The sequence below is a fragment of the Lacerta agilis genome, chromosome 3 (assembly GCF_009819535.1).
Source record: "Lacerta agilis isolate rLacAgi1 chromosome 3, rLacAgi1.pri, whole genome shotgun sequence".
Lineage (NCBI taxonomy): Eukaryota > Metazoa > Chordata > Lepidosauria > Squamata > Lacertidae > Lacerta > Lacerta agilis.
This window is the reverse complement of record NC_046314.1, coordinates 26,806,070-26,830,894: the sequence shown is the minus strand read 5'-3', so window position 1 is coordinate 26,830,894 and position 24,825 is coordinate 26,806,070. Positions and strand designations below refer to the sequence as shown.

Here is a 24,825-nt window from a genome sequence, read left to right as displayed (position 1 = left end):
CTCAAGCCCTCCCAGAATTTTCTTCAGAGGGTTGGGGGAACTTCCAGAACAGATTTAGAGTGCCAGCTGCAGGAGATGGCGATGGAGGGAGTTCTGTTGCACAAGCAGAAATCCTTGCATCGATGCAACAAGTTACGATGGATACTGCATGTTGTTTTTAATGGTGGATTTATTGCTGGAGGTTGCCCTGTTGGGTTGTTTTACTAGACTGATGTCCTGCTTTTTAGGTTTTTATCAATGGTCTTGTTTTTGTCTTTTAAGGTTTTATGGCAGCATTTCTTTTTGTGGCGCTGTATGAATGCTTAACACTTTTTGGTGGATTCTTTTAAGTGGTAGCACGCCACTCACAGCATTGTTAACTGCAATGGAAAGGTGGTGTGTAATGTTTAAGATTACGGTAATACTTTGCTGAGCATCAATGTTACATTTGGTAGAAAACAGTAGTTATTAGTATTATCCTTGATGGCTGTTGCTTTAGATATGTACCACAGGAGTGCAAATCAAGAATAAAATAGAATCAGAAATACCCAAAACCTAAATATTAAGGCAACCAAAATTGTTCTCTGTTTGTCTATTCCTACTACTGTAATGCGATCACATATCACTGGTCATTTAGCCCTGTGTGAAACTCGGATGCAACAAAAGGCGATCCAGTATTTTCTGTAGAGCTTAGAAATCCTTGGGCTTGGGAGCATAATAAAGGAGAAAACCATCCCTTTCAAAAGAAGAACTAGTATTTTTTGTAGAGCTGAGAAGGCCTTAGGCCAAGGAGCATAATAAAAGAAGAAGCATCCCTTCTTTTAAAAAAAGGACTACAGATAAAATGCTGATTTATTTATTTCTGCTGAAGAGAAGAGGAGCTGCAACTTAAATACAAGCAGACAAGGTAGTTAAAGCTGTTGTTTTAGAGACACACACCCTACCCTTGGGCTATCCAACCCCATTTGTCTGCTTGAGAAATGCAATTGCACCTCGGCATAATGGTGAGTGGACTCAAAGCATTTGTGTCCCAGGCTCAGCACAACTTCATTTCAGTAAAGATCAGGTGCTGCCATGCTTCACAAGCCTGTTAGCTATGATTACAGTGACTAAGTGCCGACTGATCCATCTAGGCGTAATGCAGTTTTAAAGGTATAGCGCCTTTAAAGGTATAGCACCTAAATGTAGGCATTTAGAGGAGTGTTGGCATCCGTCTTTCTCGGGAAACAATGGAAAAGTGCGTCTTCCGGGGTAAAGTCAAACCATTGGAGACTTACAGCGCCTGCTGTGGCTGTAGAGACCCATATGGGAGAGACATGTTTTACTGCAGGTGGGGCAGATGAAGGTGTCCAGTGTGCCACAGCATTTCTTCTCTCTGCGCAACTTAAAACATTCTGGAAGGTGGAACCTGATTGCAAACTGTCAATCTTAACACATATTATGGAGGTCAAGCAACAGCAAGGGGGAAGAGATCCAAGGGGTGAATTGTGGCTTGGATTAGTAGTAGGTTCCTAATCTGTGCAGAGGTAGTATCGCTACACAAAAACTCATTTACTTGTATCATTCATTCATTCATTCAAGTCAATCAGATTTGTTTATTGTGAAAAAGACAAAAAACAACAACCCACAAGGCGTTCTGTTTTAACCACCCAAAGAAGCCAAAATGTCAACAGGAATGGTGCGCTGAACCTTACTTCTTTGAAGCATTAGAGACAAAACACTGATGATGCAGACAGGCAAAGAACATTGGCTTTCAAAGCTGTAACTATACTTAGCTGGCCTTAAGAGTGGGCTGGATTAAAGGTAAGATGCTCACTGTAATAGAACTGGAGATATTATTATTATTATTATTATTATTATTATTATTATTATTATTATTATTATTTATACCCCGCCCATCTGGCTGGGTTTCCCCAGCCACTCTGGGCGGCTTCCAACAGAATATCAAAATGCAGCAGTCTATTAAACATTAAAAGCTTCCCTAAACAGGGCTGCCTTCATGGAGTGGCACACAAAAGATGAACAAGTGAAATTGGTTATGATTGACTGGGCTAGGGATGTGGGGCACAATATCATGCTTAAAGATTGGGAGAGACTGTGGAAAAAAGGATACAAGTTTACGGCATGTACTGTATTGAGAGAAAATATGATGAAAATGATGTATAGATGGTATCTAACACCTGTTAAACTTGCGAAAATGTATCGTACTTCTGATAATAAATACTGGAAATGTAAAGAAAAAGAAGGAACCTTTTACCACATGTGGTGGACGTGCCCCAAAGTAAAAGACTTCTGGGAAAAGATTTATAATGAGATGAAAAAAGTGTTGAAAGACACCTTTATAAAGAAACCAGAAGCCTTTTTACTGGGAATAGTAGGGGAAGAAATTCCCAAGGACATTACTTTCTTTCTGTATGCCACAACAGCTGTGAGGACTTCGCTAGCAAAGAATTGGAAGACTCAAGACGTTCCAACTACAGATGAATGGCAAATGAAGATGATGGACTTTATGGAACTTGCTGAACTGACTGGAAGACTCCACGTTTGGGATGAAGAGACGACGGAAGAAGACTGGAAGAAATGTAAATTATATTTGAATAAGAATGGTTGTAATTAAAGTACCTTAGGGAAGTTGTTATAGGTTTTTGGTGTGTATTTAGATTGTAGGTTAAGTTTTCGTTTTGAAAGCATTTAGGATTAGAATTAAGTTTGCAGGATTAGAATTAAGTTTTTTCTTTTATGCTGAAACTGCCAAAGATGACTTACAAATGAAATTCAGATGGGGGGACCGGGGGACTGAGGGAAGTCAGCCCAAGATGTTAAGAAAAAGTTATGATTGGATAAGAAAAATTTGTGTTTTGTATGTTGCCTGTTTGTATGTTTTTCCATAAAATGAATAAAAAGATTTATAAAAATAAATAAATAAATAAACAGGGCTGCCTTCAGATGTGTTCTAAAAATCTGGTAGTTGTTTTTCTCTTTGACATCTGGTGAGATGGCGTTCCACACGGCAGGTGCCACTACTGAGAAGGCTCTCTGCCTGGTTCCCTGTAACTTGGCTTCTCGCAGCGAGGGAACCGCCAGAAGGTGCTAGGCACTGGACCTCAGTGTTCGGGCAGAATGATGGGGGTGGAGACACTCCTTCAGGTATACTGGACCGAGGCCGTTTAGGGCTTTAAAGGTCAGCACCAACACTTTGAATTGTGCTCGGAAACGTACTGGGAGCCAATGTAGGTCTTTCAAGACCGGTGTTATGTGGTCACGGCGGCTGCACCCAGTCACCAGTCTAGCTGCCGCATTCTGGATTAGTCGTAGTTTCTGGGTCACCTTCAAAGGTAGCCCCACATAGAGCGCATTGCAGTAGTCCAAGCGAGAGATAACTAGAGCATGCACCACTCTGGCGAAACAGTCTGCGGGCAGGTAGGGTCTCAGCCTGCATACCAGATGGAGCTGGTAAACAGCTGCCCTGAACACAGAATTGACCTGCGCCTCCATGGACAGCTGTGAGTCCAAAATGACTCCCAGGCTGCGCACCTGGTCCTTCAGGAGCACAGCTACCCCATTCAGGACTAGGGAATCCTCCACACCCGCCCGCCTCCTGTCCCCCCCCCAAAACAGTACTTCTGCCTTGTCAGGATTCAACCTCAATCTGTTAGCTGCCACCCATCCTTCAAACGCAATAATTTGTTTTATTCACTACTATTAGGCTACATTCCTATGCCATTACAAATCTCCAAAGAACTAAAGGAATTCCACAAAGGGGCAAGCCCAATCAATACATTTTAGTACCTGAGGTACTAAAAAAAATATATCAAAGTGGATTCCCCTCCCGTTCTAAGCTGGGGGTGTGGGAGGAATACAATGTTAAGCAACACTGAACTTGCCACCTGAAGCAGATGCCTCTCTGCCTCATGGAGCAGCCAACTCCACTGATAAACCAGTAAGGTACCATCAGATTGTAGGATCACAGCATTAGGAAGTAGCTAAATGGCAACTTTGTTTGAAAAAAGAGAGAGGTTTATTTCAAAATATGTCAATATGTTTTTATTATTACAATAGTGAACAAGAAGTTCAAAATGTATAAAAACATGTGAAATTTTTTACAGTATCACTGGGAGGGAAACAGGGTTTAGTTTAGTGGATAAAATTATCACCCACCCTGCAACTAACTGTAAGGTCCAATTCAGACATCACATTCTCAATCTAATAAATGTGGTTTGCAATAAAAGCTTCCCAATCTGGATGCAAACGAGAAACTGATTTAAAAAGCCAAGTATTTTTTTAATGAAGCAGCCCAACACTGCATTTGTTTCTGCTCCAACAAACTGTGGTAGCTGGACTAGGAACGTGACATCTGAAGAACGAACAAATTGTAGAGCAGCTGCATCTATCTTAATGTGATGAGGTTAGTAAATCCCACTTAACGAGTATGAATTTTCTGGATAGGTTATTGCACTTACAGAAGGTCTTCACGCTCTTGAGATAAGTCTTTGGTTTTTAAAGCTTTCCACCTTTTCAAACTTTGGAGAATGTGGATGTTCTACGAAGTTCTGAATAGAAGAGTTTATGTTCAATTGCGCACACTTCTTCATGGATGAGAGAGGGCTCCACTCGCAGGATGAAGGAGAAGAGATTTAAAACAAACTGGTAGGCATGAGGGAAATTTGATTCTTTAAAGTATGCCAAATGACCACAGTGCCTAGAAAGGGGGGAAAATAGAAAACAGCCCACAAATTTATTCCAAATTACAATACCCAGAAAATACACATCCTATCAATATTATTCAAACTCTTCTTGTACCACCACAGCTAAGCATTTATAGACAGCACTTGTAATTTGCAAAGTGTTTTGTAAGTGTTTGCTCTGCTTGCTTTGTGAACAACCCTGTTGAGCCTCATGATCCCTGCTTTAAAGATAGGCAACTCACTCTCAAGAGACAGAAACTTAGGCAAGGCCGTACAAAGAATTCACGAATGCAGAAGACCTTGAACCCGATTCTTACTTTTTAAAGAAACCAATTCTAAAGCCCTGTTCACACAAAGCAGTGGAATGTGTGGCGTGGGAGCTACTCAAAATATAAACGGCAAAGAGTTTGCTACATATGGCAAGCTGCACTCAATAGCTCTTGTACAAATTTGCTAGTTTCACTCTTCCAACCATCATGCGCACCCTGATTTATGTAGTAAATTGCTTCATATAAACAGCTGTGTGTGTGTGCACAGCAGACTCCAAGCTGTTTGGGTTTTAAGAAGCCACAGTGCTACTGTTTGTGTGCCTGAATTAGAAGTACGGGGCTGTATCCAACGCAGCAGCAATAGGACTGCAGAACAGGATTTCTCCTTCCTCTCCTCTCCCCACATGACCCCAAAATCTACTTCATAGGGCCACCCAGGCAGACTTTGAAGGTGCATGATGGACTGCAGGGAAGAAGAGAGGAGGAGGAAGCTCAGTTGCACAAGTCTTTCATGGATTTTATTTTATGCTCTCTTACTCCATTCGGAAGTCACTTTGATTCTTGCTGATAGAACAGCAGGATACAAAAGATGAAACAAACACCTATCTCCAGCTTTTCAGCCCCTGGAATATACTGGGCATCAGTTTAAGAGCCGTACCAGACTAAAACCAGTATTAAGAACTAAGTAAGGAAAACATATGCTTCTGTCAATTAGGAGAAGGAAGTTTCTCTTGACAAATGTTTCCAGAGTCCAAATGTGTCTCTCTTGGTTCTTACTTATGTGGAAAATTACAAGAGGATGTGAGAAGTATATATAATTGACCTTTTTAAGCAAAAAAAAAAAAAAAAAAAGAGACGTCATGTTCATCTTGGTTCATTTTCCAAAAATGAAGTTCACAATTCTAAAATCTACTTCTGATCTCTTAACCATGGAAGATGGTTAAAAGCTTCACTGGTTGGTAGTTTTAAATGCATCTTAAAAAGCAGAGATATCACCTTGCCGACAAAGGTCCTTATAGTTAAAGCTATGGTTTTCCCAGTAGTAAGTATGGAAGTGAGAGCTGGACCATAAAGAAGGCTGATCGCCGAAGAATTGATGCTTTTGAATTATGGTGCTGGAGGAGACTCTTGAGAGTCCCATGGACTGCAAGAAGATCAAACCTATCCATTCTTAAGGAAATCAGCCCTGAGTGCTCCCTGGAAGGACAGATCCTGAAGTTGAGGCTCCAGTACTTTGGCCACCTCATGAGAAGAGAAGACTCCCTAGAAAAGACCCTCATGTTGGGAAAGATGGAGGGCACAAGGAGAAGGGGACGACAGAGGACAAGATGGTTGGACAGTGTTCTCGAAGCGACTGGTATGAGTTTGGCCAAACTGCGGGAGGTAGTGAAGGATAGGCGTGCCTGGCGTGCTCTGGTCCATGGGGTCACGAAGAGTCGGACACGACTGAACGACTGAACAACAAAGTTTTAAATGCATACTACAGAGGTGACCAACACCTGGGCCACTTAAAAATGCAAGAAATAAAGGAACTAGGTAATCTGGGTTTATCACATAGCCACGGGCTACTGACTGCCTTTTCATGTGGTTAGGTCTACTACCCAATAAGTTTTCTTTTTTTGTAAGTGCTTACTCTATATTGTACCCTGAACCAATCTCTCTATCTGACGTAGCCACAATCAAGAATGATACTGGTACTGACCATAGGAAAGGCTACTCAGGATCCCATTTTAATCTGATTTAAAATAAAGGTTTGACACCGACACAGCACAGCCTCAAAGCGCTAACACTACAGAACTGGCAAAAAGCAGCACATTTAATTTTTCAACAGCCAGAATCATTACTTGAATGTATGAATTCTGTTCTCCTTCCAGCAAGAAAGTAGAATATATGCAAATCTTTTAGGTCTCTCTTTCTCTCTCTCTCTCTCTCTCTCTCTCTCTCATGTCTTCCACCTCACACTGCCTGCTGGCAGAATAACATATATTGTTCAACAAGAAATCTATCATTAAAGGATGTTGCCATTAACATACTTAAGCAAACTTTAATGTCCTCTACCATATGTTCTTGTTCATAATACTGTATCTTTCTTCCAAACTGGTGATGAATAATAAAAAAGGCAAAAATGTAGGATACTTGAAAGGCAGCAAAATGTAGCAGATGGGCAGGGTATAAATAACAAATTATTATTAGTATTATTATATTCAAGTCAACACATTCTACATTTCTTCTTCTCACAAACGCTAACACATTTAGCACACATTTTCTACAGGGATGTCAAATACTTACTTATTTTTGCACAGTGCAGTCGTACACAACCAATACTTTCTGTTCAGAGTTGTTATTTTGTCGCCTTCGGGTTGCAAAATCCCAACCAGGCTGTGCCCGTGGAAACAATCCATTTCCTCAGTCCAATTTAGCTGGAAACTTGAGGGGCTCCGCTTTTCAGTAGGTTCCACAGAACCAGACAGTGCTCGGAACTGCCTCTGAAGGTCCACTGCCATTCCTGTACAAAACAAAATGTAACCATGAGCCACAAAACATTTTAAAGGTTGTTTCAGAAAGAAAAAAAGACTGGAAGACTTCTATATCTGGGTAAGGTAATTGAGAGAGTGGTTGCTGAACAGCTTGGTAGGTTTCTGGAGGAAACATCGGCTCTAGATTCATTTCAGTCCGGTTTCCATCCTGGTTTCGGGACCGAGACAGCTCTGGTCGCCCTAACAGATGATCTCCGTAGACAACTGGACGGAGGCGGGTTGGGACTGCTGATTCTTTTAGACTTGTCAGCAGCCTTTGACATGGTCGATCACGATCTTCTGGACCACTGCCTTGCCGACGTGGGGATTCAAGGCACAGCCCGACAATGGCTGCGCTCCTTCATCTCTGGTTGGGACAGAGGGTGGCGCTAGGGTGGGAGATGTCATTGCGTCACCCCTTGGTGTGTGGAGTGCCGCAGGGCACAATCCTTTCCCCAATGCTTTTCAACATATTTATGTGCCCCCTCGCCCAGATTGTCCAGAGATTTGGGCTGGGTTGTCACCAATATGCTGATGACACTCAGCTCTATCTGCTGGTGGACAGCCACCCCGACTCGGCCCCGGACACACAGGTGCTTGGAGGCTGTGGCTGGATGGATTTGTGGGAGCCGACTGAAATTAAATCCTTCGCAGACAGAGGTCCTCTGGCTGGGTCGGGGTGGTAAAAGGTTGGGGGACCAACTCCCTTCTCTTGCGGGGGCTCAATTAGTGCCAGTGCCTTCCGTTAAGAGTTTGGGTGTAATCCTTGACACCTCCCTTTCCATGGAGGCACAGGTTGTAGCAACAGTCCAGGCAACATTGTTCCATCTTCGCCGTATCAAAGCACTTGGTCCCTTACCTTTCCCGCCCCAACCTGGCCACAGTGATCCATGTGATGGTCACCTCCAGGCTTGACTACTGTAACTCGCTCTATGCGGGGCTGCCCTTGAAACTGTCCCAGAAACTCCAGCGGGTGCAGAATGCTGCAGCAAGGCTCCTCACAGGGTCCTTGCCATGGGAGCATATTCACCCAGTGCTCTACCAGCTGCACTGGCTCCCGGTGGAGTACCGGGTCAGGTTTAAGGTGCTGGTTTTGACCTTTAAAGCCCTATGCGGCCTAGGAACCTCGTACTTACGGAACCACCTCTCCTGGTATGTCCCACAGAGGACCCTAAGGTCCATGAATAATAATAGCTTAAGGGTCCCGGGCCCTAAAGAAGTCAGATCATCCACCACCAGGGCCAGGGCTTTTTCAGTGATGGCTCTGACCTGGTGGAATGCTCTGTCCCATGAGACTAGGACCCTGCAGGACTTGATCTCCTTCCACAGGGCGTGAAAGACAGAGCTATTCCACCTGGTCTTCAATATGAATTAGCCTGATCCTCCATTCCCTTTTCCCTTTCCTTTTTCTATGAAGAAACCCTTTTGGGACTGCACATTTAAACTCTTCCCTGGTCTCCTTGCTGGCCCTAGCAGGACCAACTTGGCCAGTTAGCCCTGGCGATCACTTGATGTTTACTGAACTGGGTTTCCCCCCCGCCCCAAACATGACCCTGAATTTTTTGAATTTTATTGACATGGATGCTACATTTATGTTGTATTTTATGCTGTTTTAAAGGTGTTTTTTTAAAGTCGCTTTTAATCAATGTTTTATATTTGCTGTTAGCTGCCCTGAGCTGGGTATTTAAATCGGGAAGGGCAGGGTATAAATAAAAAGTTGTTGTTGCTGTTGTTGTTGTTGTTGTAAGGAATCAAACTTCACAAGGCACACCCAAATGCTGAATAGAAGTTAAAAACCTTAGTAATTCTGGTGATAGTAAAAAAAATTTTTTATCAGAACGTAGCATCTTCTTGAAGACTTTGGGTGTCTCGTGATAGGCACTTTAATGGAAAGTTTAAATACTCTCCAACAGCTGTACATGTCACATGAGAACAACTTCCTTCCTTCCTTCCTTCCTTCCTTCCTTCCTTCGTTCCTTTCTTTCTTTCTTTCTGAAAGGACTACTCTAACTCTAGCATTGTTTTTGTCAGGTTCTTCTCTTTTCCCAGAGTGCACCTGGCAATCTATTTACAGCGCAGGAAGCAGAGTCAGGAAGGCCTCAAGAATATTCCAAAATGCTTTCTGGGAGAATGGCTCAATGTTACATATTTGAGCCGTGTAAGGCTTACGGCAGATGGTAGTTCTGTTCCTACTTCCTTGCCAGACTGGGAATCCTAACCCCCTTTCTCCCTATGCCTCAAATGTGGCCAGGTTCTTAAGAACTAAATTCAACTTATCCAGGGGGGGGGGGAGGAGAGAGAAGAGTCATGTTTTGGGAAAGGAAGAGCAAAGGAATTAGCCACTTACGTCTTTTCTTGAGGAAATTATATGTTTCATGGAAGAAAAACAATAGTGGCTTCTCACATCTCCATAAAAGTCTGACGATGCAAAAAAAGAAAAGAAAAAGAAAAAAGCAAAAAATTTGGGGGTGGAGGAAAAAGAAGACAACACACAGTGGATTATCGTCACAACAACCATATCCTTAACTATGATCTAAACCTGTTATAGAACAGTTGAATACAACCACCTGTTTGGTTTCACCACTCACCCCAAAAATGCCAAAAGTGAAATATCTTCTATTAATACCACTGTGGCTACTTAAGGGAAACAGCAGTGTAGTGCTAAAACCCCTTCCACCAGAGCTTAATCATCCCTCCACCAAGGCTACTTTCTACAGAAACCTTCCCCATACATTCCTCAAAATATTCCTACCATTCCTTTTACTTAAAATAAATAAATAAATGTCAGCAATGGTATCAGAAGTAAAAAAAAGAAAAACCCACCAAAAACATTTACAAAGAGACAGATTTCCTAAGACATTACAGATGGGCCTACCCATTTCAATTCATATCTTCAAGTACTGCTCATCATTGCTATCATACCCCTTTAATTTCTCCAACCCAAATCAGAGACTGTCAGTCTATGAACACCATACCTGATTCTTCCTTCGTTAATTTTCTTCTGCTCCACATCCAGAGCATTCTTTACAACTAGGTACCATTTCCGAATATCAAACACTGGACAGCCTATAGTGAAAATGAATGCATTAAGTTTTAACTTTTATTCCATCCTTCTTTCGGTGAATTTAAAATTAGTGTGGCCTTGTTATTTCTGTGCAAGATCAGAGAAGACCAAGAAAGCTCGACATCAAATTCCACATAAACCACGCAGGGTTGGAAACTCCCATTGTTCTAGGCGCATTTTGAGACAGGGAATTTCATTAGCGTGAGTGGTTCCCGAGCTCTGGGTGCAGTACTGCGCCTAAGATTTCACATTAAAACTGCAGAGTGGAAGGAAAGGGGGACCTTTTTCTGCCTCACCACTTCCAGCTACTCTCCAAAGACTGGAGAAGAGACCCTCTTAAGAATATTAGGGGGGTGAGCAGGGGAAGGACTAGACCATGTGAAAAGTGAACATAATCTTTTAGATGCAGTTCATTCACTTTCAGCTTTGTATTCTTGTTATAAAAAGGCACGCCTGGACGTTAGGTTGTTGCACCCATAGCCTAGCTTTAAGGTGCCATTTAGCTCTTAGCTTTCATATCTCAGTTTCTAACACTGACACCACACTATACTGACTCTCGTTAAGCTGCGATTAAAAGTATTGCATTCGTTTTTCAGCGTTCCAGGAGATCCAGCTTTAAGGGCATATTTGTATTAACAGATATCCATGAGCCCAATTCTTACTGGATGTTCTCTAAGGGAGGAGGGATTCAAACCAGATGATCTGCCCTACACCATCTTGCGAGACTTATTTGAGGGACTAGATCTGCTGCTGACCACATTGTTACTACAATAGTTGGGAATACAGCAATGATCTAAATGAGTTAACAGAAAACTAGTTAGGTTTTAACAAGGCTAAAGCCAGCTGGGAAACGTGAGGGCAACTGGCATGAGGACAGAGAGGAACAGAGGGGAGGAAGCATGTGATTCTGCAGCCGGTCCCTGATCTCTTTGGAGCAACTGAAGGATGAGCTCTCTTACATCTGCACTGGAGTCTCTGGAAACTGAGCCTTTGTCAGTTTCTAGCATTTGCTATGCGACTTCTGCACCCAAAATTTAAGAGACTAGTCATTCAGATATTGCTCGGAAGCCAAATGCAAATGTAAAATGCTCCTTTTTCACATGTAGATTTGGGCAGCTCTTTCATACATTCGTATGACTTAACACTTTCTTTTCAATTCACATACTCTACTGAACGAGCTTCCACAACTGTCTTGCATGTACGCTAGCATCTTAAAATATAGTTGGCAATGCAAAACTTATACTAAGCTTTTTCTAAAGTATTTGGTACCTTCTTCTTTCCTTTTGTTTCTCTCTTCAGCATAGTCTGCTAGTAACCTGAAAATATATCCAACAGATTCAGAGGGGTTTTTTTAATTGAAAACATGGTCACCCTTTTTCAAACTACTCAAGCGCATTTAAAACCTGAACCACTCTAATGAATCCAAAGGCCTTATCTCTTAGGTTGAAAATTCAAAATTGTAAGGGCTGGTTCAAACCTTGCTCATCCCATGTGAATGGTCTCTTTCTATATTGGAGTTCTTGGATAACTGGGGACCATAGTGGCTAGCTCTGCAGGATATAGACCCTTACCCTCCAATTATTTCTCCAAATCCTTGGCCTCATCCCCCAGAGAGGAAGTCGGACCCCAGGGACATGACACCATCCATTTGCATTGGGCTTTACTTACATGGAACATCTTCATACTAGAATCCACTGTCATCTGGTGGAGAGGACAGGTTTCAACACTGACATGGACACTCATGTGATCAACACAACACAAGTGTTACATCCCTCACTGCTTGAAACACACCCTTTTCTGCCTCCACATTACAAGGATGAGGATGATTTACTACTCTTCCTTAGCCATAGGGTTCCAATTTAAAGTACGACATCAAAAACAGCTTAAAGCAAAGTAACATTTGAACCACTGCTATGTCCAATAAGACCAGACCCTTTCAGTGCTGTGCTGCACAGTTATTCTGCCTGACCAAGAGGAAAATGGCAAAACGGACTCTAGATGCTATGTGAATATACACAAATTGAATATTACGGAAGCAATATGTTATCTTTCTCTTATTCAATGTTCCATTTATTTAGTCCAATGGTTCTCAAACTATTTTTCTATGAGCAACAAATTTACTTGCCTCACACCATTTTCTTCATTGATAAGAAATACATCGGAAAACAAAAAGAAACAACTCCTAGCAGTGCTTAATTCACACGACAGAACACAACTATTTTCTAATACGATCATGGGACATCCAGAAAGTATAAAACAATGCAGCTACGCAAGAACATGAATCATTCCCAAAAGATAATTACAAATGAGCCTCTTGCGTATGTACCTTAAGTATGTATACAAACTCAATGAGAGGTGTGAGCTTGCTTTTGCCAGGTAATCTCATTTATATTAGGTCTAATTTGAGACAAACAAACTCTCATCTCCTCGTCAACGCAAAGAAGCCTTTCTCTTTTCTGATCTTTCATATAGGTCAGAGTTGGCGAACTGCAGAAGAACAGCCAATGCTATTTTCCAGCACTCTGTTCAAACGGAGATTCTGGATCACAACCTAGGACTGTCCTCAGTACCACTTGATACTCTCATTTGAAAATATATTGAGCCATATTCTGCATTTTTTTTTAAAAAAACACACCATTTTGATACTATACTACACTGAAATGTGTAAGCATTTCTTTGTCCTTGAATCTTCCTGCCACGTTTGCCATCCTCTCCTGCCGCACCACACCCTTTGAGAACCACTGAGCTAGTCCTTAGTGGTAATAATACTGTCAGGGAACTGTCCCCGGCACAGCACAAGGCGGTGGAAGGGCTCTCGGGATGCTACAGAGAGCCCTGGCCCCACCTGACCAGCAGCACCTCCTCTGGCAGCGGAGGGAGCAGCTAGGCTTCCAGCAGGGAGGGGCATGGGTTTCAGGGGATGAAGGGTCAAGGCTCTGAGGATGCTGGAAAGACCCTGCAGTCTCCTACTCCAAGGGGCGATGAAGGAGGCACGCAATTTCCGTTGCCCCAAAGGCGTTGAGGGGTGAAACAAAAGTATGGGAGGCAGGGTTTTCATATACCGAAACTCTTTTGTTGGGGTCAGAACCGGAAGGGGCCATTCCCGGATTCTGCCGACGTTTGATAGAGACATGAACTTGTTACCTCTGCACTGTACATAGTATGCACAATAAAACAACTCAAGGAAAACTCGGAGTTTTGCCTGCTTACTCATGAGCAACTAACCGAGGACCTTACAAATAGCAGTCTAGGATTTTTGTGGCCCTGAACTGCAGCAAGTCAGCAAGTTTGCATTTGTTATAACGGCAGCGCACACTTACCATTCATACTGGTCATCCAGCAAGAACAGCATTTTCAGCACCACAACCACCACAGCTACGGCAAGAATATCGTATTTCACATTCCGAGCTGATATATTCTCGGGACGAAGTGTCAGGAAGTCCGTTTCACCAACGCCAGTTTTTTTAACCACTCTGCATGCCCACTTGTGCATATCATCTGAATTAAGAAGAGGATAAACTTCAAATGCTACGCAAGTCCAAAACAAAGAACACATTTGGTGGAAGAATCCATATGCCTCCATGTCGATAACTAGAGTGGGAAGGAACCTTAGAGGTTTATCCAGTCCAATGGTGGGGAACCAGACCTAATAAGGCTAGCCAGGCCTCCCCATTTGGCTCGCAATACTGCTCCACCAGGTCTTGCCACGGCTGGCCAGGGGTCTAGATTGATACCTTAAGACTTTTGAAGGTACCAAAAAAAAAATGTTTTTCATAATAGATGTGTGAGTGTAGCTCTATTCCTAGTAGATTAGTTGAGCATGTTTTAGTCATTTAAGTGTACATGTGCACAACTGTGTTTGTGGGGGGAAAGCTTTACTTTCAAGCTGGGTCACCAGTGAGGTGTACGAACTGTTTCTGCTTATGGAAGGGAATCAACAATTTAGGCAGGTGAATGCTGGCAATATTTCAGAGTATACTGACAACCCTTCTGGAATCTGATGAGGTAGTTGATTCATGACATCCTTGCTAAACTGGAAAAGTAAGAAATTGTGTTCCTTGTGTCTTCGAAGACACCTGTACAGCAATGTGAAGATTGTAGCTACAGTTAAAGTGGTGTAAAAAAAAAAAAGAAATACAAATGCACCTTTTCTTAAAAGAAGAAATGTCAAAATACAAGGCAACCTATCGATCTGTCGTAGCAGTACTACTTAAACCTTATTTTTGCTGTACGTGAAGACGTGATCCAACCCAAATTTAGGACACAAGGTGTTATTAATTTCAGCTGGAGCATTAAGTTTCTGCTTTAATCTGTGCTGCATTAAGGACAATGGAACTTTACATGGTTTAACTTTGATTGGATAACCTTCCTCAATCAGATCCATTTGTGCTTTGCAATTTTCAAAAGGTACATTCAGGACTGGCACTGTAACACAGCAGTCCCAATTCTCTTAAGCATGTTTTTAAGACCGAGTAAGCTCAGTAAGATCCTGAAGTTGAGGCTCCAGTACTTTGGCCACCTTGTGAGAAGAGAAGACTCCTTAGAAAAACCCCTGATGTTGGGAAAGATGGAGGGCACAAGGAGAAGGGGACGACAGAGGATGAGATGGTTGGACAGTGTTCTCGAAGCGACTAGCATGAGTTGTTTGGCCAAACTGTGGGAGGCAGTGGAGGATAGGGGTGTCTGGCGTGCTCTGGTCCATGGGGTCACGAAGTGTCGGACACGACTGAACAACAACAAGCTCAGGGCTCTCCCTCCCTCCCTGCTGTGTCATTTCCCTCCCTCCTTCATCAGCATCAATCGTGGTATCACCAAAGCTAATACTAACAAAACAGTTCAATCCTTGGTTAAAAGCTAACCATGATTAATACCGGCAATGGGACAAATAGCACTGTGCCCTAATTAATGCTGAAATGAGTGAGGAATTTCCACTGGAGAGGAGAAGGGTCATGCCATAGCCTGCTTCCTATTCTAGTTTATTTTTATTCATATTTCTAGGCTGTTTTTCTCACCTGAAAGCAGCTGGTTATGCAAGTATGAATATCATTACTGCAGCAGCCTGCGGAGTCAGAATAAACTAATATTGAATATTACATCTGGAATTCTAAGAGTACTGTCAACTTTTGGTATCCAAACCAGTCTTTCTCATCCTTGAATCCCCAGATGTTCTTGAACTAAAATCTCTGACCACTGGCCATGCTAGCTAGGAATGATGGGAATTGTAGACTAACAACATCTACAGACCCAAAGTTGAGAAAGTCTGGTTCGGATACTAATAGTTGACAATGATCCAACTCTGATCCAAACCACAACTTCCGAAAATTAGGACAAAAATAAAATGTTTCAACAGGAAACTCTACAATATATCTCAAAGCGATTTAAGAACAGTCCTGTTCACTTAAGCTGCTTAAGCACCTAAAAAATTCTGTTTCGTTGAAAATACATAGTAAAAAGTAAGGTAATAAAATCTAAAAGGAAGACATTAAATCTACAATCCTATACACGATTACTTGAGAGGAAGTCCCGTTGAACATAATGAGACTTATTTCTTAGTAAACCTACCTAGGTGTGTACTATTAGGAACCCAGCAATGCTGAGTAACACTTTATTTTTCTTACATATGAATCTCATTTTCTCCAGGGAGTTATTGGGTAGAATCAAATGGTCAGCTATAAGTGACTTTAATTGTTCTGTTAACATGACTCAGCAATAAAAAGGATCACAACCTTCTTTTTCATGCTGTGTTATTAAAACTCGAGCAGATGTGCCTGGAAAACATTTAGTACTTTCCTTTAATTCTGCTGCTGCCCTAGTGATTAAGTATTTGAACTCCTTCTTGTAATAAAGAGAAGATGAATGCGCGTCTATATGAAGGTACATAGAAGAGACAGTGAAGTAAGTAACACGTTTGCGGACATGATCCATCATTATATTTAGTCAAGTTTTATTTTCATATTCAGTGGATTCAGAAACAGGATTTCATATACCAAAAAGGTTTAGAGTGTGACTTTGTTTTAATTATTTTAGTACAGTACCAGGGAAGAAGTTAATTGAAAGCTTAACTCAACACCCACAAGGAATACATTCTATCTACTGAGCTCACAACAACCAGGTGAGATAGGCTCGGCGAATAGATAGTCGCTTTCCCAAGTTTCCTATTATGCCAGGGTTTCCCAAACTTGGGTCCCCAGTTGTTTTTTGGACTACAATTCCAATCATCCCTGACCACTGGACCTGCTAGCTAGGGATGATGGGAGTTGAAGTCCAAAAGCAGCCGGAGACCCAAGTTTGGGAAACCCTGCCCTGTGCTTCTTCACTGAACAGGGATCTGAACCTGTATTTCTGTTGCGAGTTCAGTGCTCAAGCCGCTGTCCCACACTGGCTCGCTCATAAATGTTGAGCCATTGGCTTGGTTTGACAGATCTTAGAGCATCAGCCATGAGTTTCAAATATAAAGCCCTAGGAGTCCCCATGCTACTACCAACTTTAAGTCCATGAAACACTCCGAATTCGCCATATGGAGAGAAACCCAGCCAGATAGGCAGAGTATAAATATAGTTGTTGTTGTTGTTGTTGTTGTTGTTGTTAAAATAGGAATGTGCTTTCGACATTAGCACATTAAAGTCTATTTAAAAGGACTTGATACTGCATAATTTTTGTTTGTGGGGGGAAAAAATAGGTTGAACATTAAATTGTGGGTGTTACGAAACACATCCCTCCCCCACATGCCCTTACCAGGCAAGTTAGCTTCCATCAAATACTTCATGCAGAGAATGTTTGGATGAAGGAAGCTGTCTTCTGCTATATCTGGAAAACAAGGTAGCTTCAGGTATACAGCAAGGGCCTGTGCCTTTTTGTGAACATCTTCATACGCAGGCCAATTCTGGAAAACAAAATCGAAAATAAGTGTCATCATTTGAAAGAAAGCACATTTACATTATATAGAAATCTGAGCTGCTTCTTGGGGGACTCCACCAAGCATTATGCTGAGTTGTTCTTCTAGCCTGGAACTTCCTTTGTTCTTTTGAGAAACACCTGATGAAAACATAAATACAACAACAGGGGGGGGAAGAGATCTATTATCAGTTAAGCTAGAACCTCTTTAGTCCTGTAAATACACATCATTGCTGCTTTTAACTGCTTTGAGGAATATTTTGGGCACAAGGTCCTATTTACAACATAAGCCAAAGGATAAGGCATCCATACCAGTTAACACGGTTAGCTGAAAAGCAAGTTAAATCAAACCTATGTGATCCTAAAACTTCTAGAAAGCTTTAGAAAAGTTATTTCAAAGTATGCCTTTAGGTTTTTAATGCACTGATTCATATCACTTTATGAATAGAGAAAGCAATAACCATTTTTTCTAATATAAATGGATGAGTAATATTTCATTTCAATCAAACTTATTCTCTGATAGCTTCAGGGTACGTTATAGGTAGCATCATTAAGATTGAAAAATAAACCTGGTTTGTTTGATTTTGGCCTCAGTTCAGTAAGAGAGAAAAAAAGGGGTTTCACCCCACAGCAAACCACAAAAAAGGAAAGAGAACCTGCAAGTGTAGAACAGTTTGCTGAACTTAAAACATGAAAAATACTACTGGAACCTAAAACAAAAACTTAAGAAATTTTGAGTTGATCCTAACAACCACAAGGAGAGTTCTGCTCCCAAACATATGCTCTCACTGCTTGGGAGGAGAGAAGACGGGGGGAAATGTATTGCCTGGGTGCCCAAAGATGGCTTGGATTGCTAGCCAGTTATTATTTGTTACCACCAACCTCCTCTTCTCCCCAATTTTCTCTGACACATGCTGGAAGGTTTGGAGGAAGAGGTAGTCTTTTGTCCCTTCAATCTGTTGTGGCCTTGAGGTAAGAGCTTTTGTGGAAGTCTGCCCATGTCCAAAAAGATCACATCAAACATCAAGTTTGCACTTACAAACAAGTGCCTATAAGTAGCACATACATGTTCCAGTCTCTATGGGATAATCTTAACATAGCTCTGTCATGATGGAAATTCTGTGAATATGTGTATTACAGAAGAAAGCACAAGAAAGGGGGGGAAGATGTCACGGGTTTTACAGAGTAAAGTGCTTATTAATGGCATAGCAAAAAATATTCTCCTTTCCTTCCAGGCATTTAGCATTCTGAAAACAAGACAACCATTCAAAAGTTTCATTTTTGATAATGCCAATTAAACAAACAAACAAACAATAAAAACATTCTCATGTTCCCCTGGAATCCACAAATAGCACAAGGCATACACAACACCAGCAAAAAGTTTACTCATGCATGTAAAATGTCTACAGTCTGTATTATGCTTGAAATCTTTCAGAGCAGCAAGTTTGTTTTTTTTTAAAAGCAACCTTTTTGCCTGAAGCACTTTTCTTGAAAAACAAGAAATACATGCTTTACAGGACTGTTGCACATCAGGGTTTACGTATGTCTTCAGACATTTCAGGATAGCTAGTCAAAGGTAGTCAAAGTCTCATTTAATAATGAGAGCTACGAGTTTGAAGAAACATGCTTTCCTTGATATCCCACACATAAGAAGTATAGGAATAACATTATAAATATTTTAAGATTATAAATATTTAATAAAGAAAAATTAACCGTCAAAAATATGACCTGTTCAGGATGCAAATAACACTGAGAACCCAACTATCTTAGGATTTTACCGGACATTACAGTGATTTCAAAGGCTGAATTGACATTCGAGGGGGGGGGTTTCCAAAAAGCGGTGGTTTTTTCTTGGATCTTAGGCAAGTCAATTTGAAAATTTGTGTTTTTGTAAAAAAGAAAAAAGCTCAACAACTTTGGGGTTTACCTAAAGAAAATCCAGGGTGTCCTGGTTTATGGCAACCCTAAACTAGCTCTCTCAATCGAATAAGCCAGTGTTTTTCAACCTTTTTTGGGCAAAGGCACACTTGTTTCATGAAAAAAATCACGAGGCACACCACCATTAGAAAATGTTAAAAAATTTAACTCTGTGCCTATATTGACTATATATAAAGTAATTTTTCAATTTTTCCCACGGCACACCAGGCAACACCTCGCGGCACACTAGTGTGCCGCGGAACAGTGGTTGAAAAACACTGGAATAAGCTGCCGAAGTCCACCCCCACCCCCCCCCCCAAGGACATAAGCTGAAAAAGCATTGCATTATTAGGACCAAGAAATGTATCATCAGAACTCTGCACTTGAAAAATTTGGGCGTTTTGTCAGCCTCTCTTCTACCTCCAGGAGCAATCCAACTGCACAAGTAACCCAATACTGTATTTGGGGGGGTCACCAGCATAGCAGAACGCAGCCCAAGAAATTCCCCATGGATATTCAGCAATACTAAGCCTCCTGCACTTGCATGCCACGTGCATGCAGCAAATTTATCTGGCTGGCTGTCACAGCTATTCAGAAGGGCATTCCCCCTTCTCATCCGACTTGTCATCAGCCCTCCCTTTCCACAAAACCTTTTCATCCCACCATGGCATACTATTTTATAAGACCCTAATCAAGATGAACAGGAGGGAATTACGGTGGTACCTCGGGTTAAGTACGCTTCAGGTTAAGAACTCCGCTTAAGAACAGAAATCGTGCTCTGGCGGCGCAGCGGGAGCAGGAGGCCCCATTAGCTAAAGTGGTGCTTCAGGTTAATTACACTTCAGGTTAAGAACGGACCTCCGGAACGAATTAAGTACTTAACCCGAGGTACCACTGTACAGCACTAGGAATGATGCTTCTACCCAAATTATTTCCTCAAACATCCATATAAACATTTTAACTACTTTGAAGAAAGAGCTATTGGTCTTGTTTTCAAAGATGTTTATTTAAAACGAAACAGATCGTTGTGTTAAATCTGTCACAGCCCAGGGCTTAATCTGAATTCTTTGGTGATGAAAAACTATTCTAAGTGTTGGATTACAATTCTACTATCTGGACAGTGTCATCGGGGGCGGGGGGGGGGAGAGAAATATTCCCGCAAATACAAGTACTACTGTACTGTTTCCCTTATAAAGGATTTTTTTTTCCATACAAAAGGCAACCTAAGTATGTACTTAGCCATATAATTTAGAACAGAACTGGAACATTCAGAAACAGGGGAGTAGCAAACTTACTCCACCCAAGGCCACTCCAATGCCTCCTCTGGCAAATCTATACTACTGAGATTTTCACTGTACATCTATTAGTAAACACCAATATAGCATAGGGGAAGGCAGTATGATGCACTCCAGATGTTGATGCCCTCCAAATCCCTTTTGCATTGACAGCTCAGCACAAGGTGGAGAGGGTTGCTGTTGTTTTTAACCTTCCGGCACTGTACTGCTTGGAAAGTGTGTTGCTCCCACAATTCTCCCCACAACAAGTACCTCAGGATAGGAAGAAGGATGTATTCTTGTAAGTATTACACTTACACACACACACACACACACACACACACACACACACAATAAATAAAGCTTAATTCAAGTATGTAAATAAGCAGCGGGACTCCCTGTTAGTGGAATGCCAGCAGCCTCTCTTATGAGTTACCGTAAATTTCAGGCCTCAATCTTTAACAGTTAGCAGTAAAAAAAAAAAAGTCAAATTTTCAGGCTTTTCTAATAACTTTTAGCTACATCTGCATCAAATTCAGTTTTATGGAGCTAAATCATCTGGGGCAGAGGTGACTTTTTTCAATGGAGAGCTTTTTTTTTTTTTTTTTTAAAGAAAGCAATGTAACACTTCCAGAAAATTTAAAGTGATTATTGGGGTACATGTGTGCCAAATTTCAGCGCTCTAGCTCAGTGGGAGTTACCTGCTGAATTTCAATACCCTATGAGTCAGTCAACTTTCTATCACAAAACACCCGCCAAAATTGCTTGTAAAAGTAAACATGTCGCATATGCGATTAAGAGTATCACACAATACTGGAATATTGTAGATACAGAAATTTATGATGCAACAACACCAGTGCAACCAGTTGCCAATTATGTAAGGGCAATGACAATATTGCCATTGACTGCCAAATGCAAAACTTACAGCCAAACTGGTACACGAAATAACAATGACCTAGTGACTCAATGTTTTCTACACTGACATTTCTAAAATACAAATCAGATTAAGATTCCTTCTTCATTATTCCCCCTTAATTGTTTTGTATTTTCCTTCAGCCTGCTAGTGTTTACATCCTTTCGCCCCTAGTTCATACATCTGTTGAAAATTTTCTTTAAACAAATAGGATTGTAAGGAGTAAAATTGCTACATCAGAAGTAAACCCAAGTGCCCCCCCCCAACTTCACAACCCCATTCAGATGAAGAAAGTGAGAACCATTTAGTTAATTTGAGAGGCAAGGGAAAGCGGTGAAATTTGCAACCACCAGGCTCAGGGTGGAGGTAACTTATTTTCACCATTGGTAGTAGCTTTCTTTCAGGCTTTAAACAACAACAACAACTTTATTGTGCTGTTGCCACGAGCAGTATCATCACCACCACAGCTTGTTTCTCATTGGCCTAGCTCCTACTGGGGAACTGGGTGCAGACGAAGGGAGAGTATAGCAGCTACCAATGGAGGCTATTGTATTTTTGTGATGGCTGCCATTTCCACCCTTTGCAACAATGGTTTGGAACTAATGCTGCATCCAGAGCATTGTGGGAAAGAAAATGGTGTCCAGATCAGGGTGGATTTGATTTAAATCACTAGTCAGTAAGACTTGGTTTAAATCATTTATTTTTTTCACAGAAAGACTCATTCTTGCTGGTATAATCTTAATATTTATAACCAGATGAAGGTTTCGTTTTTGGAATAATAAATTTTCAGAGTAGTTTTCACAGTTATACCAAAAATTACTGATTTGGTTATACTATTAGAAATACATAGACAGATAATTATGAAATTATTGTGAGGTTTAATAGGTTAACTGTTTTTATTTGGACAAATTTTCTGCTGTATTTTTTTGGAAGGAGAAAAATAATTATTAGTAACAATTTAAACAATTTATTTAACTAAAACAATAACATTATAGCACATGTATCCATGTTTGTTAACTGATGTGGTTAAACAATTAAAAAGAAACCAAAAAACAAACTTAGACTGAGTTTTAGCACACATGAAAAACTTAAAACAAATCCTTATTTCCTGATGGACTATAGCCTTTGGACTATAATGTAACTTAAATAGAAAACTATCCTTAGAAGGATTTTCCCTCCAAAAGCATTTTATTTTTAAAATCTGATTTAAATAAAAAAAATCCATTTTTTTTAAATCATTGATTTTTATCCACTCTGGTCCAGACCACATACAGCTGTAGCAACACAATAAACTTAAAATTAAAAAAAGGAAGGAAGGCTAGAAGAAACTACTGCTGCTACAGCTAAATGGATAACAATGGTCAATCTGTCTATCACAAAGACGCAGCTTTTGGTGCAGAGTAATGGAAACACATAACACAGGACAGAAGTTTGGGTTTTCTATCTTAAAGGGGAGCTTTATATCTAATGATTCCATTCCTCATCGATGTCTTTTTGTAATTTTGTCCCCCAAAGAAGCAGGACAAGAAAAAGTGTGGGCAGCAATGGTCTCATCACAGCACCTCCAAATCTCTGAAAAGAACTGCAATATGTTCAGTGGCATGTATGCATTTTTCCATGTCCTGCTATTGACTCTGGTCAAACAGGTCTGGCAGATTTCTGTAGTGCTTCAGACACCTGATTGACCAACAACTGCAGTAGGTCAAGACTCAAGAGAAATGAGAATGCACTCCCAGAGCAACAATAGCTGTACCATAGAACCTTAAACTCGAGTGGGGTGTGCAAAATGATCATGTATTTCCAACTGAATTTAGTATAAAGTGATTATTTGCTGGTTTTAAAAACTGGGGGTGGGGTGGGGGGTAGGAGGGTGGTTAGACTGATTTAAAAAAAAAAAAGAATTACCCATGCACTTTCAAGGTGCGACTGCTATAATGCAGTCTATTAGGCTGTCTTTAAAGACAGCTTGAATATTACTCTACACTACCTTATAAGAAAGGGTTTTTCCCCTAAACGACAGGATATGCATTTATATTATTATTATTATTATTATTATTATTATTATTGAACAATGAAATGTTCATGGAGAAAAAAGATGACAGCATAAGAATAAAAATATATATTCACCACGATAAACGGGCTCAGACAGATTTTAAGACTCATATTCATTTCCTTTTCTGTACCTTTTCCTTCCAAAAGAAAATGTAAAGGAACTAACAGTAGCATACCAATATGAATACAATAATATATGCTTATTGGCACTGGAGTGTATTTCCTTTTTAGCATTACTGCAAACACGAATTTATTTTTTAAGAGTTTCCCCACTAACTGAATTTTCAAGTTTCTTAAAAACAGTGGGGGGAATACAGAGGAGGTAAGGAATGTTTAGAAAATAGAGAGAGCAGCGATGCAAAGGGTGGACACATATCTTCTAACATCTGTGAAGCACATGCTCCTGGTGATGTAACCAACAGAGGGTGTGCCTTGGGATTACTAAAGGGCCAACAAATGGCAGGAAAGAACTAATATGTGGGTGAACCGCCTACAGCTTAATTTAGAGAGAGCTGCCTAATATCCTGGCTTGCTCTAAGGAATAACAATTCGTGAAGGAGATGCAACACATGGCTATGGAGATAAGATACTGGCAACAGATTCCCTCGGAGCCAGAAACAGCCATGTCTGGCAATACCAATGAAATTAAGCTCTCGTGGGGAAAGAAACACCAGCCGTATAGGTGGTAATCCCAGATTTGACTGGGGGAGAAGTTAGAAAAATTGAAATTAGATTGGGCTACTTGCGTAACGTATGTTTCTCGCTGAGATTATGCCCTCCCCTTGCCCTAACCACCTTCAATGTATCTTGAAATAGGTGATGCAACCTGATCAGCATGTTGCATGAATATGGAATTACCAGTCCAATTCACACACTGTAAGAATGGCTTATCTTTCTCTCCCATGGTATGCACACTTGCACATGTACATCCCAACCACAATCTCCACAGATCAACTCACGCATCTCAGGCTATGAGCAAAGAGATCTACATAGAAAACAAGTTTAAATCATTCACACAACCATATATGAATTCTGTTCTGCTGCTAGAGGATAACCATAGGGTTATTCATCACGGATTACGCTTCACAGCAGAAAAGAGTGTTCACTGCTTGAGTAACACTACAGTGGTACCTCTGGTTGCGAACGGGATCCATTCCGGAGGCCCATTCACAATGTGAAAAGCCCTCAAAGTGAAGCACCGTATCTGCGCAGGTGCACAGCGTGATTTGATGCTTGTGCGCATGCATGAAGCACGATTTAGC

General features: G+C 41.1%; 1 protein-coding gene across 1 annotated transcript in view; it reads right to left on the bottom strand.

Moving 5' to 3' along the window:
• Positions 1–4,239: 4,239 nt before the first annotated feature.
• Positions 4,240–24,825, bottom strand: part of TAF1B (TATA-box binding protein associated factor, RNA polymerase I subunit B) — a 40,227-nt gene continuing 19,641 nt past the window's right edge. Inside the window, exons 9-15 of the mRNA XM_033143087.1 lie at positions 17,249–17,396; positions 13,834–14,011; positions 11,783–11,829; positions 10,425–10,515; positions 9,797–9,867; positions 7,223–7,439; positions 4,240–4,678 (exon numbers count right to left, since the gene is read on the bottom strand). Coding sequence (XP_032998978.1) covers positions 4,495–4,678; positions 7,223–7,439; positions 9,797–9,867; positions 10,425–10,515; positions 11,783–11,829; positions 13,834–14,011; positions 17,249–17,396 — 936 coding nt within the window. The 3' untranslated portion in view covers positions 4,240–4,494. The remainder of the gene's footprint in view (positions 4,679–7,222; positions 7,440–9,796; positions 9,868–10,424; positions 10,516–11,782; positions 11,830–13,833; positions 14,012–17,248; positions 17,397–24,825) is intronic.